Source organism: Mesoplodon bidens (genome assembly GCF_964165515.1).
Source record: "Mesoplodon bidens genome assembly, chromosome: 18".
Taxonomy (NCBI): Eukaryota; Metazoa; Chordata; class Mammalia; order Artiodactyla; family Ziphiidae; genus Mesoplodon; species Mesoplodon bidens.
In genome coordinates, this window is record NC_138175.1 from 48959732 (window position 1) to 48987490 (window position 27759).

Consider the following 27759-nt stretch of genomic DNA (forward strand, 5'->3'; position numbering starts at 1 on the left):
GGGACAGAGGGGCTCTGAGAGACCTCAGGCTGTGAGCGGCCTGCTGTGTTCCTCCCTACTCCCCCAGACTGTCACACACCAAAACTACCCCCGCAGCTGCTCTAAGAAACCCAGCCCCTGTCCTCTGGCCCACATCACGGGGCAGTGGAAGTAGCCCGGGGCCAGGGAACACAGGCGGCCCCTGACCTCCTCAGAGTCAGCGTCTTCAAGCGGGGTGGGGCTGGGAGAAGCAGGCGAGGGAGGCTTCACAGCGGGAAAAGCTGACCTGCCGTTGTGCTGGTCTCTTAGCAGCAGCCCCCAGCAGCCCCCAGCGACCAGAGCAGTGCCGGGCCAGCCCAGGGGCTCTGACCTCACTGTGTTTGCTGTGGCAACGGCACCGACAGCTAACTCCCTTTCCTCCAGGGAAGCCAAGCATTTGCATTTCTGCTGGCTGGCCTAGATGCTCTTCTTTCCTTCCTCAAACCGAGGAGGGAGAGGAGGGAGGCGTGGTCTTGAAAATTGTCACCAAGAGGGTTCTCAGCACCTCAGTTCCAAAATGTCTGAGGAGCCATTCCTCAGAGTCTAGCCACTTCCCAGGACGGAGGCCAGCTGTTGATGAGTCCTGTCTGCTCCGCCCCCATTCCTCCCATTGTGAAGCTGCAGGGACTAGCCCTCTTGGCAGTGATGCTTTTCTTCTCTGTCCCCTCATCAGGACATGGACGGGGTAGGTCTCATCCATAGAAAACCACCAAGAGGTATTTATCCATGTCCTGGGGTTCAAAGGGATCAAAATAGGATCACTTCTTACGGGCAAGCAAACAGTGGAATGGATTGTCCACAGAGTGGCTGGGGCCACAGTCACCCCTGGCACTCGCCTACTCTGGGTTTTGTGCCAGGAGAAAACCTCATTATTTAGCTAGAGGAAAGCAAATTCTATCTTCCTGTGACCAGATGCCACCTGATTTGCTTTTAGGAATGGAGTCTAGGAAGAGCGGTGAGGAGAAGGACTTGACTTTTCCTTTGTTAACCTGTGTGCTTTTTAACCATTTGTGGCTCAAGTCCTCTCCTTGGGCCAGTGCTCAAGGCACAGATTATAACACATGTATGCCCACCACACACACCCACCTTGCGGACCCCCACCCCCAGTTAATGTTGAGACATTTTCCCTGGGGAACAGGGAAGACCATCTTTGCCTGCTGTGTGTGTCAGGGCCACAGGGTTGGGTTGGTTTAGAAAACAGCTGTACCCACAGCCCACATCTCCCAACAGGTGTGCACTGGCGTCCCTGGTCTCTGGCTGACCCATAACCCAGCTTCCTGTTCCTTGTGTTTTGGAATAGGCTCTCTTGTGCCTCATCTTTTCCTCAAACTTAACTTTCCTTGGTCCTTTCCATTGGGAAGCCTCTCTTAGGACAGTATCAGTCCTGTTGGTCATATTTGCAGACTTCTTTCCCTGCCATTTTCACATCTATAAATCCTCACCAGAGCCAGGAGGAGGGTGATAGGATCGCTGTCCTTCAGATGTAGAAATCTGAGACTCAGACTAATTAGGTGACTTGTCTACAGCCTCACAAATAGTAGAGGGCACAGCTGCGATTTCACCCTCAAGCCTGTTCCCCAGAGCCTGTGATCTTTCCACCCTGCCTCACCGTCCCTGCCTTTCTGATGGGAAGTCACTATAGCTTGACATTCCTTGGTCTGAGTTGCTTCAACTCAACCTTACAGTAAGAGAAGGTCCAGTGCACCCCACCCAGTGACGGCCACGTCGTATCAACCATGACCTCCATTTGTTGAGTGTTGGCTGTGAGCCAGGCCCTGGGCTAAACAAGGGCTTTCACTCACATGAGCTCCTCCAGTCTTAACAGTGACCATATGATCTTCCTATTGTTTTCCCCTTTCAGGGCTTGAGACTTAGTAGGTGTGCAGACTGAGGCTCTGAGTGGAAGTCACTCAGGGCCACACAGTGTGACTTGACCAAGTCACCTTAGAGCCAGGGTGTGCTGAGCCATCCCCCCGCGCTACCTGCCTCTGTCAAGGCAGCTTCCGCCCTGGAGGCCACAATGTAGCCCCCACTCCAGGAGTTCCTCACACTTGGTCAGTTGCTTTGTGGTCCTTTTCCCGCTCAATCCTCACCAGGCCCAGGAGGGAGGCTTTTTTTCCTCCGTTTTAACAGATGAAGCAACTACAACGACTGGCCACGGTGAGTGAGTGGCCACACTAGGACTTGATGCTGGGCTTTTTCCACCCTGCCAGGCTGCATCTTCAAAATACAACATTTTTTTGTCTGTTTGTGCATGCCCCTTTACAGATCTCTTCCCCTCTGTGGCTTCTCCCTTGAGTACCTATCAGAGCTACTAAAAGTTGTTTAAATGCAACATTACTTATTACTCCAGTTCTGTTGAGTGTCTGAATGGGAAAAGATACCCATACAGGTGCCTGGGTCCCACCTCCAGAGACTGGGGTTGGGGAATACTCTGGTGGGGTTTGAGCCACTCTCTTTTTCAGTAGTGTCCGAGTGATTCAGGTACACAGGCTGAGTCCGTGGAGCACTGGGGTTTGACAGATCTGGGCGCCAGTCCCAGAGGGCCCAGCATGTGGAAGGTATTCAATGAACGGAAGCTGTCTTTACTACGGCTCTCAATCAGATGTGTCATAGAGCACCGCTCTATGCCAGCACCAGCCCAGGAAGCACCTAACCATCACCTAGAAGAAGGGAAGAGAAAGTTAGTAGCAAAACTGCACTTGCTAAAAGCACAAGTTATCGCCTTGTCAAGCTCCCTGGTTAGAAGCTTGTGGGTGAGTCTGGTGTTTTAGAGCAGGACTAAGGGAATAAAAGAACCACAGTGTTGATGAAAACGATCTATACAACTGTCAAAGGGGCTGGTTAATTATGGCATCCATTCTATAAATATTATTAAAGGAGAATACCATGGAATTCCGTGGCGGTCCAGTGGTTAAGACTCCGCACTTTCACTGCCGAGGGCACAGGTTCAATCCCTGGTCGGAACTAAGATCCCACAAGCTGCGTGGTGCGCCCCAAAAGGAAAAAAAGGAGAACACCAGCACAGAAAAATGACAGAAACATTAAGTGAAAAAAAGACTTCAGAAGAGTGTGTGTTGTTTGATTCCATTAGTGTTAAAAATCACACAGATATTTCTAGAAATACATAAATTCAATACAGGTCATATCTGGGAAGTAGGAATGGCAGTAGGTGGATGAAAGGATTCTTACTCTAAACTTTACAGCTTGTACTCTGAACTTTTTTACTGTGAGCATGTGTTACTTTTAGAATGGGGGCTGAGGGGGCTGTAATGCACAATACCACGAACAAACTGGATTAAAAAAGCAAAGCCCAAACTTTAGGAATCCCTTGTCCTGTTACTGTCAGCAGCCACTTTCCCAAGTCAGTTCATTTTCTGAGGGTAGTCTCAAGAATCTTAAAAGGGAAGAGTAGTTTCCTGAGTTTCTCTGCTTAGGAGAACTAGTATCCCTTTCTCAGTCCCTGGCCTACATAATACCCCACAGAGGAAAAAACCAACTTGTAGTGACCATCTCTTGCCTCTTCTGTTACCTACCCCTAGACAAATGTTTATGGGTCAGCCCAGAGACGAAAAATGAGACCATTTGAAGGCTTCCAGCGCAAAGCTATTGTCATTTGTCCCACTGATGAGGACCTAAAAGACCGAACAATAAAGCGAACCGACGAAGAAGGGAAGGATGTCCCAGATCACGCGGTCTTAGAAATGAAAGGTAGGAAATGAGCAGTTCCCAGAGGGACATCGCAGCAGGGTCCTTAAGAGAAAAAGGGCCTTGCACAGTTTTTCCCTTCCCAGGTCCTTGATTATTCTTTTTTTTATCTTGTTCTTTCTTTCTGTGCTTCTGCTTTGTCCCTTCCCTGTCTAGTACAGCTGTGAATGGAAAAGCTGCCTGTATCCCTCCTGGGGCAAGGTTTTCCGACTAGATGGGGCTGGGGCTGGGGCAGGATGAGGAAGAGGATGTGTGGGAACAGGTGCCGAGAGACCTGCACAGTTGGTCGTCTGCCTCTGGCACCCACTGGGTGGGCTGGCTGAGCAAGCCTCAGTTTGCTTCTCTGTAAAAATAAGGAAGATGATTCCACCTTCCAGGCTCACTCCCTGGGTTATAATACATTGGTTTGGTGGGGCTTAGCCACCTCTTCAGGAAAGGGAGGAGAGGGTCTTTGTTAGCCCCTTACTGTTGTCAGGGAGGCCGAGTTTGGGACCCTGTCTCTCCTCTGTCGCTTATACTGCAGTCCCCTCCTCCTCCTCCCTTCTGGCAGGCCAGTGTCCTGGGGGTGAAGGAGACCAGACCTCAGAAGGTGCTGACCGCCTCTTCTTGTTCCCTCTGGGGCCCTCCCTTCCTCCTAGCCAACTTCACGTTGCCAGATGTTGGGGACTTCCTGGACGAGGTGCTGTTCATTGAGCTGCAGCGCGAGGAAGCAGACAAGCTGGTGAGGCAGTACAATGAGGAAGGCCGCAGGGCCGGGCCGCCCCCTGAGAAGCGCTTTGACAGCCGAGGCGGCGGGGGCTTCCGGGGCCGTGGGGGTGGCGGCGGTTTCCAGCGCTATGACAACCGAGGTCCCCCCGGGGGCAACCGAGGAGGCTTCCAGAATCGAGGAGGAGGCAGCGGAGGAGGCAGCTACCGAGGAGGTGAGGCATCTCACACTGAGCTGTCCCTGCTTTTGGTTCCTGGTTCAGGGTTGCGTTTTGTGACTGCTTGCTCAGTCAGCAGATGACCTTTCCCTGTCACCCGCTGTGGGCTGAACTCTGGTAGAGAACTGAGATAAATCAGAGTCGGGGGCCTCAGGGAAACTCTCCCACTGTCGTGCTCCCCCTGGACATTGCTCCTGAAGCCCTTGGCCCTTTGTATGTCGCATTGCTATTATTTTTATGAATCTTTCCCACCCCCCTCATCTGACCATGAGCTTCTTGAGAAGAGGGGCCGGACCGAGTTTACTGCCAGCCCTGGGTCCCACCTCAGGACCTGGCACAGGGCAAATATTAGGACTGGTTTTGCTTCTAAAACACATGGAGAAACAAGCTTGGAGAGGTTAATTTGCCCAAGATTCACCCAGCTGAATCCATAGTTGGAATCAAGTGGTGATAGATCCAGAGCCCAGGTTCTTACTAAGTTATGCTATCTCTGAAGTGTATGATCATGATTTAATAAGCATGCCCTACTCTGTTTCAGTCTTGTGCTGGGTGGTTTTAGAGACAGAGCCTTGACCCAGACACTATATCACCCTGTAGTGACAGTCCAGAAGGATTCTGGGCTGAATGGCACAGCCCGGGGGTACTTTGAGCTCCAGTGATACCTGATCCAGCCTGCAGGGGAGCAGGGCTCAGGAAAGGCCTCCCAAAGTGCTGATGTCTAAGCTGAGGTCCAGAAGCCAGTAGGAATTGGCTGGGGGAAGGGTTCTGGGCTCACGAAAACTGCACAAAGGCTCAGAAGAGGCCAGCCCATTTGGCCAAGCCTGAAAAGGACTGTCCCCAGTGCTTAGATGTTGGGGACACAGTAGAAACTAAGACAGCCCTGGTCCCAGGCTCACAGTCCAATGGGCAAGACAAACCTGTCAGCAGGCCGTAACAACTGAGTGTTACCAGGGCGGCATGGGGGAGTGCTCCCAGGGCTCTGGGGAAGGCTGGAGGGGGTGCTTTACTTGTTCACTGGGACTGGGCTCCTGCTCCGTGCCTGGTCACACTGGAGCTACAGCAGTCCTTAAGACAGCCCAGCTCCTGAGGGTCCCAAATTGGGAACAGCAGGGCCTCTCACCTGGTTCTCCAATGCAGGTTTCAACCGCAGTGGAGGTGGTGGCTACAACCAGAACCGTTGGGGTAACAACAGCCGGGATAACAACAACTCCAACACCCGAGGCAGCTACAACCGGGCTCCCCAGCAACAGCCGCCGCCACAGCAGCCACCGCCACCGCAGCCACCGCCACAGCAGCCTCCACCGCCACCCAGCTACAGCCCTGCTCGGAACCCCCCAGGGGCTGGCAGCTACACTAAGAACAGCAACATCCCTGGCTCGAGCGCCAATACCAGCACCCCTACTGTCAGCAGCTACAGCCCTCCACAGGTGAGAGGATAAGCGTGCGTGCGTGCGTGTGTGTGTGAACAGGTGAGAGGAGATGGGTCCAGGGAAATCACCAACATGTGCTCCAGCCACAGGTCTTAACTCTTACCTCCAGCCCTGCCCTTTCTCCCTTCCCTGCCAGTGCTTTTGGCTGAGACAGACCCTAGATATTCCCAGATGCCTTCCAGACCCAGAGTAAATCGGGGGACCTACCTGTTCTGTCATCCCTCTCAGGGCGGGCTGTATGTGTTGGTCCCACAAGTACATTTCTCTTGGCTGTGTTCTCTTGGCTGTGTCACTGGCCTCACTGAATCCCCAAGAAAGCACTCAATTGGAGTTACCCCTTCAACCTAGGCTTGAAGGGGCTGATCCCCTTGTCTTCAGGATGTAGGGACAGACTCAAAGGTTGGTGAGGACTTGACCTCTGCCCTGAGAGCTTCAGGCTCAGTTTGAGTTTTTAGAGAGCCAGTGCTCAGCTCTGTACGCACAGGCCCCGTAACCAGAGCGGTCCCCGTTTACTGGCACCTTCCACACTCCAGGCCTGGAGGCAGCTGCCAGGAGACACAGGTGAATGGTTCTAGTCCTGGTCTAACCAGAATATTTCCTAGAACAGGAGTTGGGCAGACACAAAGTCAAACCCCAGCCCCACAGCGTTCTGGTTTTGTGACCTTGGACAAACAGCTTCACCTCTCGGGACCTCGTTTTCCTCATAAAGGACTAGAGTTAGTTGTAGAACTCACTTCCAAGGTTTGTTGTGGGGGGAAGATGACATCATAGCTTTGCAGGTAAGGCTCTGGAACTAGGCGGACCTGGGGGCAAGTCACAGCTCTGCCACTTTTTACCTGTGTGGCTTGGGCCTAGTGATTTCACCTCCCTGAGCCTCACCTTCCTTCTCTGTAAAATGAAGCCAATGGAGCCTGCCTCAGAGAGTTGATTGCAGGATTAGAGGAGTTAAGGATCCAGCCTGGACATGGGAAGCACTTAGGAAATTGCCACTACTGTTTTTCTTAGCAGGTCTTCCTATAACAAATACCACCATTTATTGTGCCCAATGGATGGTGCACGTAAGCTTAGTGAATACGCAAGGCAATCCAAAGGGGTGGTTCTGTTGTAATTCTCATTTTACAGAGAAAAAAAAAAACCACTGGGATTTCAAGAGATGCTGTGTGCCTTGCTCCCCCAGGGTCTCAGAGCTGGGATTAGAGTCCAGAATGTAGCTCTTGATCCTACCCTGTCCTGCCATGTCACAGAGGTGACCCACCTCCTTCTCAGCCCTGAAACAGCCTCCACCAGGGAAGTTCCTTTGTGGACCCACTGCTTACAAAGGCCCTTCCTGCATCCCAGCTGAGCTGGCTATTTCACAGAGACCTGTTTTTTTCCCTCCACTTTCCAGCCGAGTTACAGCCAGCCACCTCCCTACAACCAGGGGGGTTACAGCCAGGGCTACACAGCTCCACCACCTCCACCTCCGCCACCACCTGCCTACAACTATGGGAGCTACGGCGGCTACAACCCAGCCCCTTACACCCCTCCGCCGCCCCCCACCGCACAGACCTACCCGCAGCCCAGCTATAACCAGTACCAACAGGTAAGTGCCACAAGCGGAGGGGGGAGAATGGGGAGACTTCTAGGGGCCCCACAGGGATGTGTATTCCCAGACCTGTGTCCCTGCTTATCCCTAAAAAGATGGGCAGCTCTCTGGCCTTGGGCTGATGTCCATCTAGTACAGTATAGCCGTGCCGTTTGTTGAACACTTCTACACTGGCTGCTAAGTAACTGCCATCCTAGTTCCTCTCCCCAGTGCAGCAAGCAGAGGGCTTAGCAGGGGGCCTCAAACCCTGATTCAGTACCATGGCCAGTGTCCATTCTGATTGACTGATGCTAGGCCCCATGCCTGTTTCTGAGTATTTTGAACATGGTATCTAGCTATACCTGAAAGGGCATTAGGTTGGCAAGCCAGGATACCTGGGCTTCAGTCTCTAACTGCCCACCCATGTGACATCAGGTCATTCACTTATCCTCCCAAGGCACCTTGATTTCTCTGTCAGACCTATGTGTTGACTGTCATCACCATACCCATCTCCACCATGGGTGAGGGTGGGGTCAGGGAAGAAGTCAGATGTGGGTCTGGATGAATGACAACCTGGTGCTCTTGGTTTCTCTCTCCCCAGTATGCCCAGCAGTGGAACCAGTACTATCAGAACCAGGGCCAGTGGCCGCCGTACTACGGGAACTATGACTACGGGAGCTACTCCGGGAACACACAGGGGGGCACAAGCACACAGTAGCCAGTGTGTCCTGGAGGCCCCTGCCGGCTTCCTCCACCAGCGCCCACCTTGGCCCCCCTTTTCCACCCCCACCGGGTCACGTGGTGCTGGGGGACAGGTCCTCCCAGGGCTGCCTCTCCTCCAAGGGGCTCTTCCCCCACACAGGGCCGGGCATTTTCCTCCGGATTCAAACAGGCAACAATGACCATTTATTTTGTTTGTCCCCCCACCCCCCTCCTCTTCCTCTTCCTCTTCCTCCCTTCCTCCTTTTTGACTAAAGACCCCCCCACCTCCCTTGGTCGTACCGTGAGGCTACAGGGCTGTGGGGAGGGCCCCTTCCTGTCCTCTGGTCCCAGCCTCACTCCAGCCCCTCAGCTTCCCAGATTCTCATGCAGTTGGTTGTAAATTCTTCCAGGAGCTGTTTTACTGTCTACTTTTCAGGATTAAAAAAAAAAAAAAATCAAAAACTTAAAAACACACACAAGTTTAAAAAAGCAAAATGCAGAGGGAGGAAGAAGCGACAGATATTTTTTTGGTAATAATGCTTTTTTTTTTAATTTTTAGAATTTGTCCCTTTTTACTGTGGGTCGGCTGTTGATATTTCATTAGGATAACCATTTCTTTGCTGAGTTCAGGTGACCGAGGAAGAGCCACACCCTCAAAACAAAACACACACAAAACAAAACCACAGAATCATCTTTAACCTAACTTTTTATACAATGTCTCAGTTTCCCGTAACTTTGCACACAAGCTTCTGTGTTGAGTTGAATTGTACCTGCCTTTTGTATTTGGAGAGAGTGTGACTATTGAACTTGAAACATTTTATTCCGGGCGTCTTGGTAGTTTCTGGTGGGATTAATCGGGTGAGAGGGAAGAAGGGAGTTGGGGGGCTCCTTCCTTTCAGAACATGAAGTTTCTCCCACTGCCTCCTCTCCAAAGGTCTCCCAGGTGCCAGACCTAAAGGTTTTTCCTACAGTGATCCTCTGATTATTTTTACTTCCCCTTGACCCATATGTTTTAACAGGACTTTAACAAACTGCACTTATTAAGAAATGTGTTTGCCCTGTTTTGTTTTGTTTTTGTTTTGTTTCAATAAATGACATGGCACCTCCTAGCAGGAAGGAAGCAAGGTTTCAACCCTGAAGTGTTACTGCAGTTGGCCTTTAATTGGGGTGGGAGCCTTTTCAAGGGGACATTATTTACTCATTAAACACTTACTGTGGGATTTGTGTGCCTGTCCCCATTTTTGGCGCTGGGGATGCCCCCTTAAACTTGAGGCCCTCAGTTTAAAATCCACCAGTTCACTTTTAACGTGGTTCTCTGGTCTCTGCCCTTTCCAGTTCACCCACAGTCCCAAATCCCTCCCGGAATTTGCGAGTAGGAAAGGATGGAACAAGTCCTGAGGCAGAGAGCAAGGTAGGGTGATGGTTGGAAACTAGGGCTGGACTGTTGGGGTCATCCCTTGGTGTGACTGCCCATCCACATCAGGCCTGGCCTCTGTGCTGGACTTAGGATGGTTCTTGACCGCGCTCCTGGATCCAGGCTAGTGGGGATTCCAGGAGCTTCTTTATCCAGCCAGTGTTAGGTACTTGCTCTGTTCCTTACCCACACCCACTCTGGATGGTGCTGAGGACATAGCATGACCAAGGCAGTCCTGGACCCTGCCCTCACGGGGCTCTCAGTCCAGAGGTAACACGGACCTGTCATGGAATGGTGACAGTGCCAAGGTCAGCTGTGGGAGCTTGGGGTGGAGGGGGGTGGTGAGGTGAGGGCTTCGTGGAGAAGGGAGATTTTTTTTAGAGAGGAATGAGCTGCGACAAACGACTTTGTGGGGCTTCCCTGGTGGCGCAGTGGTTGAGAGTCTGCCTGCCGATGCAGCTGACACAGGTTCGTGTCCCAGTCCGGGAGGATCCCGCATGCCGCTGGGCAGCTGGGCCCGTGAGCCATGGCCGCTGAGCCTGCGCGTCCAGAGCCCGTGCTCCGCAACGGGAGAGGCCACAACAGTGAGAGGCCCGGGTACTGCAAAAAAAAAACTGTCTGACTTCATCCCCGCAGCCTATCCTCCTTCCCCAGCAACTTGAGTCATTTCTTCAATCCCCTTAGGCATGCTATACTCCTGGCCCCTTGTGAGGGACAAGGCTGGGGCACAGGAACGGCCAGTTCAGCTCCATCTCTCCCCTCACAGGAACTGCCTCAGAGCCTTGTGAAGGGAGCACAGGCTACAAAACAGGGAGGAGGAAGGTTGACTACTTTTGAGGTCAGATGCAAGGCATCTGAACATGAGGTGGAGCCAAGGTTGATGGCTAGTTGGGCTGAAGGGAATTCTAGAGTGGCCTCTCCCTACTGAGGGAGGGCCTCCCGTCCTCTAGGCTGGGAAGTCCCCTTCCCTGCAGGTCCATGTGTTGGGCAACAGTGCCCTCTGCTGGCCTCTCCTGGCAATATGTCTAAGTGTAGTCAGTCCCCATCTATCCCAAGTGACAAATTAGTCACTTTCCTCCAGATCCCTTATCCTGGGATTGCAAACGGGAAGTTATTCTTCTGCCTTTGGCCTTAATATCTGGGTTACTGCATCAGCCTCACAGATCTCTCTCACCTCCAGTCCCTTACCCTGATACCCCCCTGCTCACTCCCCACAGGATAAAGGAGCTCAAGCTACTTAATATGGCTTACAGGCTCCACATGCCTGGCCCCTGGTGACCTCACTGGCATTACCTTTTACCACTCCCCTTTCAAACTTAGGATCACTAGTTTGTTATAGGGGAATCACAAATCCCTTTTAGAATCTAAATGCCATGAACTTCTGCCTTGGGAATACATGTGTACGTGGAATTTTGCATAAAGATTTGTGAGGTTTTCCAATCCTTGCAGCCCGATCATGACCTTCAAGTTAGAACTCCTTTCCTATTACCTGGCCATACAGAAGCAACCAGAACTATTGATGCCTGCCTTCCTCTCCAGGGGTTTGCCTTGCCCATCCTCCTACATGAGACCCTTCTCTACCTCCCTCTTATCCTGGTTCCTGATCATTTTTCCGGTCTCAGTTTGGGTGTCCTTTACTCTCAGAAAAGAACCTTCCCTGGGTCCTGCAGGCTGGGGTGGGCAGCTCCCTTAGCTCTCTGGGTCCATCAGCCCTGCCCACTCAGGCCACTGGTAACACTTGAATGTGAGTCCCTACCCGTCACGTAGGGCAAATCAGGACGAAGGTCTCTCCACACCTGAAGATTCTTCAGGTCCTGGGAGCACAAAGTGGGAAGTTGAGTCTCCGATCTCACCACCTATCTCATGCTAAGCAGGGATTGGGTGTGATGACAGAAGCAAGCGACAAGGCTTAGTAAATATTCTTGACGTGGCGAAGAAACAAGATAGACTGGGGTCTAAACCAGAGCCCAAGCCCTCAGAGGCCCTGGAGAGTGGTCATTCAAACCATTTATCCCCAAATTAAGCATGCTGGGCTCTGGAGTCACAGCAGTGCACAGGGTGAACAAGCCTTCCCTCCTGATAGTCCAATTTCGTAGCGGTTCAAATTGCGGGGGTGCGGCGTGCCGGAAGAATCTATCTGACCCTGGTGCCCTTTTCCTGCCTGGGGTGGGCGGGGCCGGACGGAAGCACGCATGCGCATAGGAAAATCCAACTTCGTCCCGGAACTTTGGTTCCTGGTGCCGCGGGGCACCCGGGCCCGGGAGTGTGCTCGGCCGGAAGTGGCCGCTGAGGACCTGGGGCGGGTTTGGTGTGCGGGGCCTGCCACAGCAGGTAACAAGTCGTAGAGAATCGGGATGGAGGCCGTAGCGACAGCGACTGCGACTGCGACGGCGGCGACGGAACCCCGTGAAGGTGAGGTCCTGGCCACGCGGAGGCGGTGGGAGGGTGGAGTTGCGGTGTCACTGGGAAATGATTCCCCGTGAAGGCGAAGGAGGACTCTTTAAAAGGGGACACCTGCCCTCGGCCCTAACTGTCCCCTTCACCACTTTGTCCAGATTAACCCCTTTCGTTGCAGGCTGACCTCCTTTATCTCATCCCCTCCCCCGAAATTAACCTCTTCCAAGTTCCAGCCGGCTCTTTCCGTGTCCCAGGCTAATCCAGTTCCTTACCAAGCTCTCAGGCTAGCATAAACGTCTCTGTCCTGGGCTCTCCCATTGTCCCAGTCAACCGTGCTTCTCAAGTTACCTCCTTCCCTTGCTTCCTCCTGTCCCATGCAAACTCTACTTAGACCATACTAACGGCTCCCCCCATTTCATTCTAATTCCCCTTCTCCGAAAGTCCACAGTCCCATCTGCTTCCTCAGGGTCGTTAATTCATTTCTGTGCTCCCCCATCTCTCTCTTTTGCATCTTCAGTCTCTTTTATTTCTCCTGATGCCTCCCAACAGTACCTAAAATGCTTTTGTTTTGCTCATTTTAAAATTCTATCCTGGTGCTTCAGAGTGATCCCGTGTGGGGTGAGGTGCGGTTGAGAGATTGGTTGAAACATCACTGGACAAGAATTGGTCATTTTTGAAGCTGGATGATGGATATATTGGTGGTGGGGGGGGTCATTGTATTTTCTACTTATGTGCATGTTTGAAAGTTTCCATAATAATAAGAAAAAAGCTTTAACCTAAAAAGATAATCTATCCCTTGATTCCATGCTGCCTTCCAGATACCATTTATCTTCTCCAAAGAGTCATGCACACTCGCCTCCATTTCCTCACTACCCACCCACTGCAGTCTGGCTTTTACCTTCAGAAACTGCACCCATTGGGGTCTGCAGTGAACGCCCTGTGTAGTTAAACTGAGTCACCCTGTTCAGTTTTTTCCTTATTAGACTACTTGGAGAATTCAATGCCATTGACCCCTCCATCCTTCTTGAAAATATTCCTTTGGTTTCTGTGACACCACTCCTTCTGATATCCTTCCTATCTCTCGGGCTCCTCCTGCTCAGCCAGTATTAGTTTCCTGGGGCTGCTGTATCAAATGATCACAAACTGGGTGGCTTAAAACAACAGAAATTTATTCTCTCACAGTTCTGGAAGCCAGAAGTCTGAAGTCAGTATCACTGGGTTGAAATCAAGGTGTCAGCAGGGCCATGGAGAGCTCCCTCAGAGGCTCTAAGGGAGAACCCATTCCTCACCTCTTCCAGCTTCTGGTGGCTCCTGGCATTCCTTGGTTTGTGGCCACATCACTCCAATCTCTGCTTCTGTCTGTCTTCACCTTGTGTTCTCCTCTGTGTGTGTCAAATCTCCCTCTTATAGGACACTTGTAATGGCGTTTAGGGCCCACCTGGATAATCCAAGATAATACCCCTATCTCAAGATCCATAATTTAATCATATATGCAAAGACCCCCCCCCTTTTTTTTTTTTTGGCCATGTAAGGTAACATTCACGGGTTCCAGGAATTAAGACGTGACTATCTTTTGGGGGCCATTTTTTAGCCTCTCACAGCCTCCTTCATAGACATGTCTTCTCCCCATCCAGTCAGGACTGTTTCTTGGCCCCTCTTCTCTTTTCATACCTTACACACTCCCCCCACCCTCCCCGCAACTTCTTATTTCCTTCAGCTTTACTTCTGTTCTTTGCTCTGACGACTCCCATAACTCAGTCCCCAACCCAACACTTCTCCCCTGAGAAGTCTCCCATGTACCAGCAGTCTTGTAAATGCTTCCCCTTGGATGTCTCCTGGGCCTGTCATACCATCCATGTCCCAAACCGGCCTCAGCATCTTCCCCCAGACTTGCTCCTCATCCATGTCTCTGTGTCAGGGACAGTTTGACCAGGCCCCTGGCCAGAGCCCTGTACCTTAACTGGATACCTCCCTCACCTCCCAGCCCTTCATTCCAATAACTTGTCCTACTCGGCCTCCCAAGCGTCTTTTTAACCACGACCCCCTCCTGTCCCCTCCTCCACAGCCCCTTTACCTGGTCCAGCCCAGTCTTCTCTTGCCTCAGTCATTAAAACCCTCCCTGAAACCCGTTGTGCCTGTAACCACCACCCTCTTTCTCTTCCCCACCCCAGCCAAGCTAAAGGAGTTGTCTGTACCTCCTGTCTTCACTTATTTCCTGCGTGCTGTAGCCTTGCTCCAGTTGCCACCACTTTTGAGAAGCAGCTTGCACCAGGGTTTGCCCAGCGCTCCGCTTTTCTGTTACCAGTGCCTGTGCTGTCTTTGACCTTGCCTGTCTTCCCCCATCAGACAGGGTGCCCTCTGGGAGCTGAACTGGATCCCTCCGGGGGTCCTCAGCATTGCCCAGCTCAGTGCCTGGCATAGATTTAGAGTTGCTGAAGAGTGGTTGGATGGATATGCAAATGAGTAGGAGAATGAATGAGTGTGAGTAAACGACTTAGTGAATGTATTGATGATTTCATGAGCAAGGGAAAAGGCAAAATTGAGTGAATCAATGAATGAAGTGCTCAAGGACCAAGTAAATACACCAAGCACACTACCTCAGGGCCTTTGCACTGGCTGTTCCCTCTGCCAGTTCCCACAGAAATCTCGTGGCTCAGTCCCTCACCACCTCAGGTCTCTACTGAAATGTCACCTTTTGGGCAAGGCCCTCTCTGACTGTCCATTTAAAATTGCAGCCTCACCCCCATTCCCTCCTCCTTCCCTCCTCATTTTCCTACACAGCTCTTGGAACCACCTAACACACTCTATGTTTTCACTAACTATGTTTTCATATGCCTGCGTTCCCCACTAAACTGTCAATCTCTTGCTTACTGTGGTATCTCTAGGGCCTAGAACAGTGCCCAGAATACAGTAGGTGCTCAATAAATGTGAAATGAGTGAGTGAGTGAGTGAGCACCCACTGCCCCATCTGCTCTCCCATCCTGGACTGACTGATCTCGCCTCTCCCCACAGGCTGCACGGAGCCCAGTCCTGGGCACTGGGGGGAGCTGAGCTGGACACCGGTCCCATCCCAACCCCAGGACAAGGCAGAAGCAGCAGAGGGAGAGCCAAAGGCCCTAGACACTGACCCCTCAGAGGTCGAGGACGCGGCGGTGAGTGCCATGCTGCGCGCCGTGGCTGCCAGCCGCCTGCCCGTGTGCAGCCAGCAGCAGGGCGAGCCCGACCTGACGGAGCAGGAGAAGGTGGCCATCCTGGGCCAGCTGTACCATGAGAAGCCACTGGTGTTTCTGGAGCGCTTCCGCACGGGCCTCCGGGAGGAGCACCTGGCCTGCTTTGGCCACTTGCGCGGTGACCACCGCGCGGACTTCTACTGCGCCGAGGTGGCCCGGCAAGGCAGCACCCGACCCCGCACCCTGCGCACCCGCCTGCGTAACCGCCGCTACGCTGCCCTGCGTGAGCTCATCCAAGGTGTGGGGGTGGACAGGTTGGGTGGGAGGGGAGACTGAAGCAGAGGAAGTGAGAAACAAGGATGCAGGAGCAGAAACGCAGACAGAGATCCTGGGAGATAAGTTTTAAGACAGTGACCCGGGGAGAGATGGAGACAGAAATGTGAGGTGACAGGCTGAGATAGGGAGAGACAAACAGGGACCCACGGGAAGAGAATGGGGCAGCCAGTGAGAAGGGTCAGAATTTAGTAGATAACAGAAGTGCCATTTCAGACCAGCAGGCCGAGGACACACAGTATCCAGCACTGTGAGAACTGGTTACCCCTCAGGGAAACTAGATCCCTACCTTACACTGTACACAGAGGCATTGACAGAAACCTAGGGGAATATGTTCATGACCCAGGGGAGGCAATTCCTCTTGAAAAAGAAACACATGTGAAAAGCATGGAAAACATTGGTACCTTTCTCTTTTTTATTTGTTTATTTATTTATTATTTTTGTAACATTGGTACCTTTTTGACCATGATGTAGGTACAAGCAGCTTTGTGACCAAAGACACCAGAACTAAAGTTAAAAGATGAGAGCAGATGAAGGAGAGAGTGAGTTAAGATTCTACTTAGGGAGAAGGCACAGGCTGTAGAGAAAGGCATCCGGAGAGAGTGGAACACAGTGACAGATGAGGAGCAGGGATGAAGAGAGGAGGGAGGGTGAGTGAATGAAAGAAGTGGGGTTAGCTGGCAGGAACTGAGACAGCCAGAGCCACGGAGATGGGTGGAGACGGAGGGGCAGAGGAGAGGAGGGAGAAACAGACCCAGAGAGAGAGAGTGACAGTGAAAGATAGGGAGAAGGAGGGAGAGAAACAGAATGTGGTGGGAAACATCGGGAACAGAGAGAGGGGGGTAAGAGAGAGAAGGCAAGATGGAGGGCAGGACAGGGATGGTCACAGGATTCCTGGGCTCTGAGGGCGGGGCTAGGACCAGCGGTGGGAGGAGCTGGGCAGGCTTAACTGTTATCTGAGGGACAGAGCTGCCTATGCCGGAAGAGACATCAGGAGAGGTATGAAGGCCCTGGGTTTGGGGAGAGGGGAAGCCAGGCCCTCAGAAGGGGTGGTTGCAGAGAGGAATGCTCTGGGGAGAGGTGAGATCTGGGGTCTGGAAGACCAACAGGGACACCCACACCTGGGCAGATGCCCTGCTAGACCTGACGCTGTACACACACATGTCTGCTCCATGAAGATGTACACTTATGTGCCCAGCAGTGCAGGCGTGTCCAGGTGTGTGCACCAACAGCCAGAACGGGGCTCAGCAGACAGGCACACACAGTCTACATACTGGCTTCCATGCACAGTATACCTGCCCACAACGTCCTGCACACCAGCTCCCAGATGCAGGGACCCACAGCAGTGTACACACACACACACACACACACACACACACATACACACACACACGAATCCTGCCCAGGCACAGTTGTACACGGGCCCTAGGCCAGCAGTGCCTCGGGCCAGGATGGCCAGCAACCTGACTGTATACCCTACATGTTTGGACACATGAGTCCACACGTAGATACAGGCCTGGTTGTGCACACGTGCTTAGACACGTGCATGAGTTCTCATGGTCACGACCTCAGGCATCTGTGCATGTTTGCATACATTCCTGAATGTGGACGATCACAATCACACTTGTGTGTCTACGGCTTCCTGTCAGCGTGGTCCCACGCCTGGGTGGACACAGGTCTGTGCAGGCACACTCACCCTCCGCCCAGCCCCTCGCCTGGCCCGCAGGCCCTTGACTCCACGCCCACCCTGTCTCCTCCGTGCAGGGGGCGAGTACTTCAGCGACGAGCAGATGCGGTTTCGGGCCCCGCTGCTGTATGAGCAGTACATCGGGCAGTACCTGACCCTAGAGGAGCTCAGTGCCCGCACCCCGGCCCACTGGCCGCCCAAGCCTGGATCCCCCGGCACTCCCACCTGCTCGCTCTCCGACCTGCTGCTCCAGTCCTACCAGGAGCGGGAGCTGCAGCAGCGGCTGCTCCAGCAGCAGGAGGAGGAGGAGGCCTGCTTGGAGGAGGAGGAGGAGGAGAAAGACAGCGGCGGGGAAGGTGAGGGCCGGCAGTGAGGAGGCCCCGGTGTCGGCACAGCCCAGCCCCAGGCTTGTGTGTCTCAGCTCCACAGCACTAGGCCGGGCCCGCCTGTGGGAGCAGATCACGTCCCTGCCCTGCGTGCCCTGCGTGCCCTGCGTGCCCTGGCCCTTCCCGTCCTCTCCAGCATCCCTGTCCCCACTCCTCGAAGACACCAAGCAATCCACCACCTCCAGGCCTTTGCTCATGCCGTTCCCTCTGCCAGGAGTGCCTTCCCTTTACCACCCTTCAGGCGTCAGGTCCTAACCCTGCTCTGTGGCCTCCAGAGCACTGTGTTGTCACGTGTTCAGTGTGTGCCCCAGGAAGGTAGGGACGGGGCCGTCTTGGTCACTGCTGTGTTCCCAGTGCCACCCAGCACAAAGGATGCAGCTCTCTGTGGAGGTGTGTTCAGCACAGTCCTCACACACCCCACCCTGGGTGTCTCCCCCTACAGACCAGAGGCCTGGCAAAGACTTGGAGGCCTGGGTCCCCGACTCGGAAGAGAGGCTGATCCTGCGGGAAGAGTTCACCAGCCGGATGCACCAACACTTCCTGGACGGCAAGGATGGGGACTTTGACTACAGGTGCTCCCGTGCCCTCCCGCGCGCCCCCACCAGTCCCCCTGCCCGGCACCCCACAGGACATGGGCTCTGGGGTCACACAGCCTAAAGCTTTCAGATCAGAGATCAGTGGGTGACCGTGGAGTAGCTTTGCAGTCCCCTCACCTGAAGGAGGGGAGTGAGCAGGGCTGACATTCAGCTCCATATTGATGAAACATTCCCATTTGGGTAGGTGGTGGTGGTGGCCTGGTAGGATGCCACTACCGCAAGCTTCCTAAGTGTCCCCCAGGACCCTGGACTTCCTCATGCTGCAGGAAGTAATCCCTGGCAGGGTAATGCCTGGCGTGGAGGGGCCTGTGGTGGGTGCCCCTGCAGTGCTGGTTGTTCATTTCTCCAGTAGAACCCCAGGGATAAGGTACCTGGGCCACCTGCTTTGGAAAAGGATTTTGCCATCAGGGAAAAGGACACAGGCAAGTGAAGTATCAGAGTAAAAGATAAATGGTTTTGTCAACGGAGGCAGCCTCGCCTTGTGGTCTGGAACATCAGGTGTGGGAGCAGAGGGCCCTGGTTTCAAACCCAGCCCCCCTGACATACGAACAAGCAGAGCCTCAGGGCCTCATCAGTAGAATGGCGGCGGGGGTGCGGGGGGTGGTGTCATGATTGCCACAGCTACAGCAGTGCCTGGTACCAGAGCATCGCTGGTCCAGTCCGGGATCCCCAGCTCCAGAGGCGAGTCTGGCTGACCCACTTTTACATTGACTGATCTCAGTGTTCCACACAAAGCAGTGAGTAGAGTCCCTGGGCTGTGGGGAGCCCTCCGTAAGGGCACCACTGCTGTCATAAAGCTAGGTGCCCACGAGGACGTCGGCCCTGGTGTGAGGAATGGGGCGTGGTGGGGACTGAAGCCTGTTCCCTCTCCGCGGGGCAGCTGCTGAGCTGCATTCAGCCACCAGGTGCTCAGCGCTGCTGGGTCCAGGCTCGGGATCAAGCAGGGAACAAAACCGATGGAAGGGTTCCCTGCCCTGAAGGAGTCCCCCTCTGGCGAGGAAGGCAGCAAGGAGCGGAATGGAGGTGCTGGAGGTGCGAAACATCTAGTGGTGATGGGGCCAGGAAGAAAGACAAAGCAGGGTCCCGGCGTTGGGGTTGGGAGCAGGGTGATGAGGTGACCAGGGAAGGCTCTCTGAGCAGGTGATATTGGAGCAAAGACCTGCAGGAAGTGAGGGGTAAGCGACATCAATACCCTGGGGAAGAGCGTTCCTGGCAGGGGGAACAGCGGGTGCAAGAGCCTTGAGGGGCACAGAGGAACAGCGTGGTGTGCGAGGGGTGAGGGGTAGGCGGTCTCATCAGGGGTGGCGGGGCTGGATTGGACAGGGCTTCCTGCACCAAAGAGAGTGTGAGGGAGCCTGGTAGGGTTTGGAGCACAACCGGGGGTCCTCCTCACAACTTAGGATCACTTGTTGCCTGAGGGCAGGGTTTCTCAACTTCAGCACTGTGGACCTTTGGGGCTGGATAACCCTTTGTGCAGACTGTCCTGTGTGTGGCGGGTGTCGAGCAGCATCCCTGACGTCCACCACTGGATGCCAGTAGCAGCCCCCCAACTTGTAACCACCAAAATGTCTCCAGTTATCACAAATGTTCCTTGGGGGGGGGGGCAGAATCTTCCTGGTTGAGAACCACTGCCTCAGGGCCCAGATGTGGGCCCATGTGTCACCACATCTTCTGGCTTTTTAAGAGAAACCAGAAGTTTTCATGTAAAATCTCTGCTTTGGAAAATGTTGCTTTTTGTTTGAAGCCCTGAGAGACACAACATAACCCAGCTGTAAGTTCGCTCTGACTTACAGCTGCCAGCGTATGGCCTTTCACTTCAGGGGGCCCCAGGCCCCAGCTCCTCTCCACAGAAGCGGGGAGGCTGGGGTGCAGGCAGAGCCAGCCCCTGACAGCTCCCTCCCCCTGCAGCACCGTGGACGACAACCCCGACTTCGACAACCTGGACATAGTGGCCCGGGATGAAGAGGAGAGGTACTTCGATGAGGAGGAGCCCGAGGACGCACCCAGCCCAGAGCTGGACAGGGACTGACGGCTGCGGCGCCCACCCCGTCCCCCGCCCCAACGAGGCCGCTGATTACAGGCCAGGCCGGCTCAGTGACTTTCTCTAGGCGACAGCAGGGTGGCTGCCCTCTACCACCAAGCCTCGCTGGGTCTGGTCCCACCTCCGCGGCCCCCTCCCCCTTGCTCTCCATTTCCTTCTCCCCCTGAACCCTGGTGCCTCTCTCCCTCCTCTCTCCTCTCTCTCAGTCTTTTTCTCACCACCTTTCTGTCTCCTGCTTTCTGTGTCTCCCGCTCTTTCTCCACCTCCCTCTTTTTCCTTTCTGTCTTTCTCTTTCTCCCCCTCTCTCTGTGCCTCGGCCTCTGTCCCCACAACAGGGCCCAGGATGAATATCCTCCCCTTGACCTAGGCCAGTGGGGCCCTTTGTCGCTGGAGCTGGCAGGTTGAACCCAGAGCGGCGCTCCGCCTCTCCCTCCCCAGCCCCGCCTCTCTCTCCTGCCCCTCTGTGCCTGAGGCTCAGGCTCACACTCGCACCTCCTTGCCTCTGTTACGTTCCATCTCCTTCGGCCTCCCTCTCTGGGCCCATGGCTCTTCCTGCCCACACACTTCCATGTTTCGCAGCCTCCGTGCTGGCTGTGTCCCTCTCTGTCTCTCAGCCTTTACCTCTGGGTTTCAGTACCCCCCGCCAAGGCCCTGAGCATCCCCCATCCTGGCTGCTGTGGGCCACAGAGCCTGACTGCTGAGTAATGGGGCCTCGCTGTGGGCAGTGGGGAGACCTTGCGGGTGGCCACCGGCTCTCACCTCTCCCTCAGGACCCAGGTTTGGGAGAGGTGAGCAGGGGCAGCGTGGGATCGTGGGCCTGCCAGGTTGGTATAGAGGGAGAGGAGGGACTTTCCCCTCCCAGCCCCACCAGCCTCCCTCTGCCCAGCTACAGTTTTCCCTTCCTTCACTTCCTCCACCTCCCTCTCCCTCTCCTGTTTACACTTCCCAAATATGCACAGGCTGTTATCATGGGTCCTGAGTCATCCCCCCCACATACACACACACAGCCGGCCCCAGCATCCCTGCCCCAAGCCGGCCCCACCGAGCCCCCTGCCGCCCTGGGCTAATGGGAGCCAGATGGCCGCCTGGTGACTCAGCCACTGGCCTGTGGGAACCCAGGCATCCCGCCTTCCCATGCCCCCATACCCAGCTCACGCTCCCCCAGTAGACATACGCAGGGAAGGGGCCAGCTGCTAGCGGGGGAGGACACAGGCCATGTGTTGAGAGAGGTGGGGCCCGGGGACCCCTCACTCCTGTGAGCCAGGCCTGAAGGACCCTGAAAACTGCCTCCGCCAGCATGGGGCCCAGAGTGCCGGGGAGACCCCACGGACTCCTGGGGCCACAGCTTTTGACCCCCAGGCCTCGCCTCTGCCCTCTGGCTCAACTGGAATTAGAGCCAGACACACAAAGTGAGAGCTAGACGGAGGCCGAGGGATGTTCAGACTATTAAATGAGGAAACTTCCGGTTACTGAGCAGTTCTGTCCTGTGCCAGGCCCAGCAAGGTGCCTGATGCTGCGCTGAATCCTCCACACAGCCCCGCGAACGAGGGGCTCAGCTCCATTCCGTATGTGGGTCACAGGAGGCCCAGAAAGGAGACGTCACGTACTCAAGGCCACGTGGCCATCAGAGATGGAAACTCGGGTGTAGAATCTTAAGTCCTGGAGACCACCTCCTGGCCTGCCTGTCCGCCCTCAGGGCCACACAGAGTAGACAGACGCACAGACTTCTTCAGGGCTAACGACTGAAGGAGAGAGTTAGCTGTTGAGGATAACAGCAGCTAAAACCTTTGGGGCCCTCCTGCCGCGCTAGGCACTGTCCTTCCTATGCACAGACGGACGGCGTCATCTAGTGTTTAGTATCTGTCACTGAACCATCACAGACGTCCCATGCAGTATAAACTGTCAGTACTGGGCTTCCCTGGTGGCGCAGTGGTTGAGAGTCCGACTGCCGATGCAGGGGACACGGGTTCGTGCCCCGGTCCGGGAGGATCCCACATGCCGCGGAGCGGCTGGGCCCGTGAGACATGGCCTCTGAGCCTGCGCGTCCGGAGCCTGTGCTCCGCAACTGGGAGAGGCCACGGCAGTGAGAGGCCCGCGTACCGCAAAAAAAAAAAAAAAAAAAAGTCAGTACTGATAGGGTGTCTCCCAGAGGAGGCCCAAGGCGATCCAGCCAGCTAGACTCACAATTGGGAGAGATGTTTGTCTCTCAGGTACTTGTATTGATGCCCTCAAGTTGTGAGAGGTCTTTCATAATACAGGCATCAGCCCTGGGTGATGGGCACATTTTTCACCAGTCTATCATTTGATCATTAAATTTGTGATACACTGTGCCGTATCTAAATTTGTTACATACATTTTTTAAGTGATGAGAGTCAGCAATTGAGTCAGAATTAGGGTTAGTCAGACGGCAGAGAAGGAGCGTCTGTCTCAGAGACCGAGGTGGAGCCCAGAGACACTCCCCCATCACAGCCTCAGACCCGCTGAGACCTGGAGGTGCCCAGAGAGGCGCCTGCCCCTCCACTCCTGGTTCTGGGGTTGGGGTGGGCGGAGAGGCTGAGTCAGGGAAGGGAGAGCCCCCCCGAGGGCATCCGGCCCCCATCCCCGTGTCTCCTGTCTGTCCCGGCCAGGCTCTGCTGGCTGCTACCCCACCCCCGTGTCTGACGCCTCTTTGCGCCCTGCCCCCCTCCTCATCCCCTCCGACCACCTGCCTCGCCGTCCCTTCTCCCTGCTGCCTCCTTCCTCTGCCTCCCCCCAGCTCCGTCTTCCCTTTACGTCTGTCTCTGCAGCTCTCTGACTGTCGTCGTCTCCCCATCGCTTCTCGTCTCCCTTCTCAGCCCCTTCTCTTCCCCCTCGTTATGCCCGGGCCTCTGCCTCCTCTTCTCTCCTCTCCCTCCTTGTCATTCCCTCCCTCTCCGTCTCCGTGTCCCCGTGCCTTTCTGTCACAGGCCCCCCCTCCTCCTCTTGTCTTCACCCTCATTTTTTCCTACCCCTCTCTCCGCTGTCTCCTGGCCCACCGCCCTTGTCCCATCTCTGCTGGTCTCTCTCCCAGATCCTGGGAAACCCAGCGGGGGTGTTGGGGTCAGGGCTTCACTGGTGGCCCCTGGGAGCCCAGAATGAGGGGTCACCACCTCGCCCCCACCCAGAAAGGGGGCAGGGAGGCTGCAGCCTGTCTGGCCAGAAGGAAGTGACTGTGCTGTGGCCTGGTCACCCCCGCCCCCAAGACCTGCCCGGCTGCTGCCGCCCCCGGGCTGGGGCCAAGTAAACACAGCCGCCGGCAGCCCAAGATATTTATACCGAGGTCCGGGCGTGGGTCCAGTGCCCACCACAGCCCCTGCCCTGCCCTGCCCGCCACGGCCAGCCCCGAGCCAACGTGGCACCAGCCGGCAAGGGGACGCGCTGCAGACACAGCCTCCACTCAGCATGGAGGCCGCATCGCTCGGGTTGCCAGCGGCTTCACTAGGGACACGGGATGCCCCCCCTCCCTGGAAACACCAGCACAAATGCAGCCTCACACGTGCAGCTGCTTGTGAACGTGAACACACCCCACTGAAAACTCGAGAGTGATAGAGCAAAATAGAGACCCACACGACTGCTCACACACTGAAGTCATCAGCCCACATGTGGGGACACAAAATGCAGACACCACCTGCTCACAGATACCCACAGAGGCTGAGAACACCAGTCCGGAGATGGACACACTGGGAGGAGGACAGCAAGCCTGTGGGAGACACACCCCGTAGACACACAAACATGCTCGGAATACCAGCAACGCACACACTGATCACAAAACGTAACCCAGAAGCTACTCACCCACAGACACAAACACTGGGAACCGTCACACACAGGCAGTGAAAACATCCTGAGTAGGAAACACAACGTACAGGCACACACACAATACCTCCTGGAAACACACTTTCCTCACAGACCCATAAACGCACACGGAAAACACCCGCACTTCCAATCAAACTTATGCTAAGAATGTGCAAATTTACACCCAGAAAAGAAGAGCAAGTGTGCTGAGAAAAAATCCAGACGCATAACACACCCCAGGGATACAACCAACTCATACACGCCGACTAGCCGAGTCACACTGTGTCCGTACACAGAACCCAGAGTGCACACCGGCTTGTGCAGCAGAAACACAAAACACAGGTGCAGGCACAACAAATGCAGCACACTCACACACACACACACACACACACGAGTTGAACCCGTGCTGGAGAGACAGCAGTTGAAAATCCCCCTTGGTGCATACCCAACACAGCCGTCAGGCACCCAGCCGTGTGTTAGAGACCCCTATGCTGGACACACAAAATTCACACCACAAAGCTTGCTGGGTCACACACACACAAATTCACATTAGAAACATGAAAGACACCAACGCGCTGGATGTCCAGAGATCTAGGGGGAAGGGGGCTTTCTCTCCCTCCCCCCACCTCCCCCCTCCCTTTCTCCCCCTCACGTTGACCCCGTCCCAGGTCCCAGGCCTGTCTGGGGGAGGGGGCAGGAAGGCCTGAGCTGGCCTCCCCCGGCCCTGCTTCCTGCCCCTTGGGGGCAGGACGGGAAGCCGGGGCTCCAGCCGGAACCCAGGCTCCCCCCAACGACTTCCCTCGCCGCCCGGCCTGCCTGCAGAGGCGGGGGAGGGGAGCGGGGCGCCCCGAACCCCCGGGCCTGCCCCTGCGGCTGGCTGGGGGCCGGAGCTGCCTGGGCCGGGCCGGGCCCGGCCTTCCCGCGGGGCCAGGTGCCGGGAGGGGCGGGGCAGGAGCCGCCCCCGCGGCCGGGAAGGTGCTCAGCCCGCGGCTTTCCCTGCCCCCGGCGCCCGGGCGGGTGGGCGGGGTGTGGCCCGGGGGCGTGGCCAGGGCTCGGCGACCGCGGGAGCGCGCGGCCGGGTGTGCGGCCGGGACTTGTCCTGGGCCGAGGCGCGAGCCGGGCGTGTGAGGGCCACGGCCCCGGGGGTGTGTCTGGGTGTGCGGGACTCTCCGTCTGGGACCCGGGGTGTGACAGTGCGTCTAAGTATGACGGGTCGGCTACCGTCCGTAGGGCCGTGTGGGACTCCCCAGGCCTGAGCGTGTGGGGCCGGCAGATGTCAGGCCGACTGGGCACGACCGCCTGGCGGTCTGCGAGATCCTGACGTGTCAGATCTCCCTGTGTGGTATGTGTCTGGGTGGGACTGTGACGTGTCAGGCCCTGTGCGTGCACACGGTGCCTGTTTGTGACCGTGACCCCATGGAGGATGTTTGTATAACTGTCGGTGGGTCGGGGCCGGAGTCTCTGTTTCCTTTCCTGACGGGGCTCTGGTGCTGTGAGGAGTGTGTCTGTGCACGGCACTGCCTCTGCATCTGTGTCCGCAGTGTGGTGGTTGTGCCTGGGATCCTACAGGATGTATTTGTGTGACTGCGTCTTGCTGCGTCCCTATGGAAGTCTCTGCTTATGTTGTGTCCCAGCCAAGCTCCAAGGCTGGGCTGTGTGCATGTGATGGGGCGGCGTGTGTCACATGCCACCAGATGTCCCAGTCCATGTGTCATGGATCCTGCAGGAGTTTGTGTGTGTGTCCATTGTGGCTCTGAGAGGCGACTGTGTTTGCGTGGGACGTTGTCCAGATTTGAACCTCTGTATGAGTGTGAATGTGTGAATACATGTGCCGCAACCTCACGGGGCTACGGAGACTACACTTCATGTCACTGTGTCCTTGCAAGCATCTCCACACAAGAGGCTGGTGACAATGGCAGCACATCCTTGGATAGTGAACTCCTCCGGCCCCCACCTCACCCCCAGCCCTCTATGGCTCCCAGACCTGGGCCAGGAGGAGTGACCACATTTCTACCGCTGGGCTAGGCTGGGCAGGCCCCGGGGCTGCTAAGCCACCTACAAATGAAGCTCAGCACTCACACCATCCTCCCCCAGGGCAGTCACTGAGCAGAGCAGGTCAAGGCCCCAGACCTGAGAAGGGCAGGGGAGAGAGAGGGGGAACTGAAACCAGGGAGGAAGAGGGGAAACTGAGAAGCCAGAGAAAGAGGAAGCGGGAGAGAATTCATCAGCAAGACCCCAGCAGATGGGAAGAAACACAGCAGAGGGAAACCCAGCCCAGCTCAGGGTGTTGTCATTTCTCTCCTGGACAACTGGTCTCCCTGTGGTCACCCTCACACCCGTTCAGTCTACTCTCAGCCATCAACCAGAGGGACCCTCTGAGCACTTAAGTCAAATCACATCCCTCTTCTGTTCAAAACCCTGTCATGGTGCCTGCCTCTCTCAGAGTACACGTTCTCACAGGTCCCCACAGGCCTGATGTGGTCTGGAAGGCAGGACCAGTGCAGAAGTTGTGTGCATAAGCCCTCAACTCTAGCTGCCTGGGTTTGAATCCCAGCTCTGCCATTTGCTAACTATGTGACCATAACAAATAAGTTAACCTCTCTGTGCCTCAGTATTCCCATCTGTGGAGTGGGGAGCAAATGATCTCCAAAGCAGGAGTTGGCAGACATTTTCTGTCAAGGGTCAGATAGTAAATATTGTTGACTTTGCACAGTTTCTACTCAACTCCGCCCTAGTAGCACTAAAACAGCCACAGACAGAATAGTACCAAATGAGCATGGCTGTGCTCCAATAAAACTTTATTTACAGAAACAGGCAGTGAGTCAGAATTTGCCTGCAGGCAATCGTTTGCCAACCCCTGCTCTCTTGGGCTGTGGGGAGAATGCCGTGAGCTATAGCTCCGTACCTGGAGTGGAGAATTGTTGTTATTACTCTCTGGCCTGTGAGTGTTACTTTCTGACTCAGATCTTAACACCTTTCCCCTTGCCCCTCCCTTCCAAACGCACTGGCCTCTTTCCTGCCAGTATAGCTCACCCAAGTTCATCTTTACTTCCAGGCCTTTGCTTTTGTCTTCCTACCAAGAACACCCTCCCCCAGGCTGCCTTCTTGGCTTCCTTCAAGTCCCAAATGCCACCTCCTCCAAGAAGCCCTCCCTCCTCCCCAAAGCCATCTCTTACCCATCCTGCTTTCCTGTTTTCGCACAACTTTACTATGTCTGTCTCCTCCCCAGAAAGTAGGTTCCTGGTAGGCAGGAACTATTCCCTTAACCTCTTGGCTTCCATTTCCTTACATTTAAAGTGGGTGTTATCAGAGTCTCTTTATCTCAGACCTTTGTTATGGTGGCTAAATGAGTTAATTAACATAAGGGTCCAAGGTGCTCAATAAATAAGTCTAACCCGTGTTCACCAGGAGTAAGGAACATAACAAGCGCTAAGGAAGTGTTTGTGTGAGGAGGGGCAAATGAATGATGGGCAGAGACAGGAGGAGGCAGATGTACGTGTAAATGTAAGGGGATGGGGGGCGGGGCGGGGAACGTCGGAAGGGAAACCCTAGTTAGGCGCCCAACGACACAGAGACCCAG

General features: G+C 55.1%; 2 protein-coding genes across 7 annotated transcripts in view; both read left to right on the forward strand.

Annotated features, from left to right (window-relative positions):
- The window catches only part of HNRNPUL1 (heterogeneous nuclear ribonucleoprotein U like 1), a 35340-nt gene extending 25856 nt beyond the window's left edge, over positions 1 to 9484 (forward strand). For all 6 annotated transcript variants that reach the window (XM_081216725.1, XM_081216720.1, XM_081216721.1 and 3 more), the window contains exons 11-15: positions 3561 to 3729; positions 4365 to 4646; positions 5787 to 6076; positions 7467 to 7661; positions 8245 to 9484. In XM_081216725.1, coding sequence (XP_081072851.1) covers positions 3561 to 3729; positions 4365 to 4646; positions 5787 to 6076; positions 7467 to 7661; positions 8245 to 8361 — 1053 coding nt within the window. In that variant the 3' untranslated portion in view covers positions 8362 to 9484. The remainder of the gene's footprint in view (positions 1 to 3560; positions 3730 to 4364; positions 4647 to 5786; positions 6077 to 7466; positions 7662 to 8244) is intronic.
- A 2487-nt stretch (positions 9485 to 11971) lies between these two features.
- CCDC97 (coiled-coil domain containing 97) lies at positions 11972 to 22697 on the forward strand. The gene is made up of 5 exons (XM_081215929.1): positions 11972 to 12171; positions 15169 to 15624; positions 17424 to 17702; positions 18175 to 18304; positions 20237 to 22697. The coding sequence occupies exons 1-5, from the start codon at positions 12114 to 12116 to the stop codon at positions 20355 to 20357; spliced, it is 1044 nt and encodes a 347-aa protein (XP_081072055.1). The 5' UTR covers positions 11972 to 12113; the 3' UTR covers positions 20358 to 22697.
- The last annotated feature ends 5062 nt before the right edge of the window (positions 22698 to 27759 follow it).

Excerpts from the sequence above, each read along its gene's own strand:
- CCDC97 (XM_081215929.1), top strand. The coding sequence starts at position 12,114 with ATGGAGGCCGTAGCGACAGCGACTGCGACTGCGACGGCGGCGACGGAA. Across the intron at positions 17,703-18,174 it reads GAAAGACAGCGGCGGGGAAG|ACCAGAGGCCTGGCAAAGAC; the intron begins GTGAGGGCCGGC and ends CTCCCCCTACAG. Across the intron at positions 18,305-20,236 it reads GATGGGGACTTTGACTACAG|CACCGTGGACGACAACCCCG; the intron begins GTGCTCCCGTGC and ends CTCCCCCTGCAG.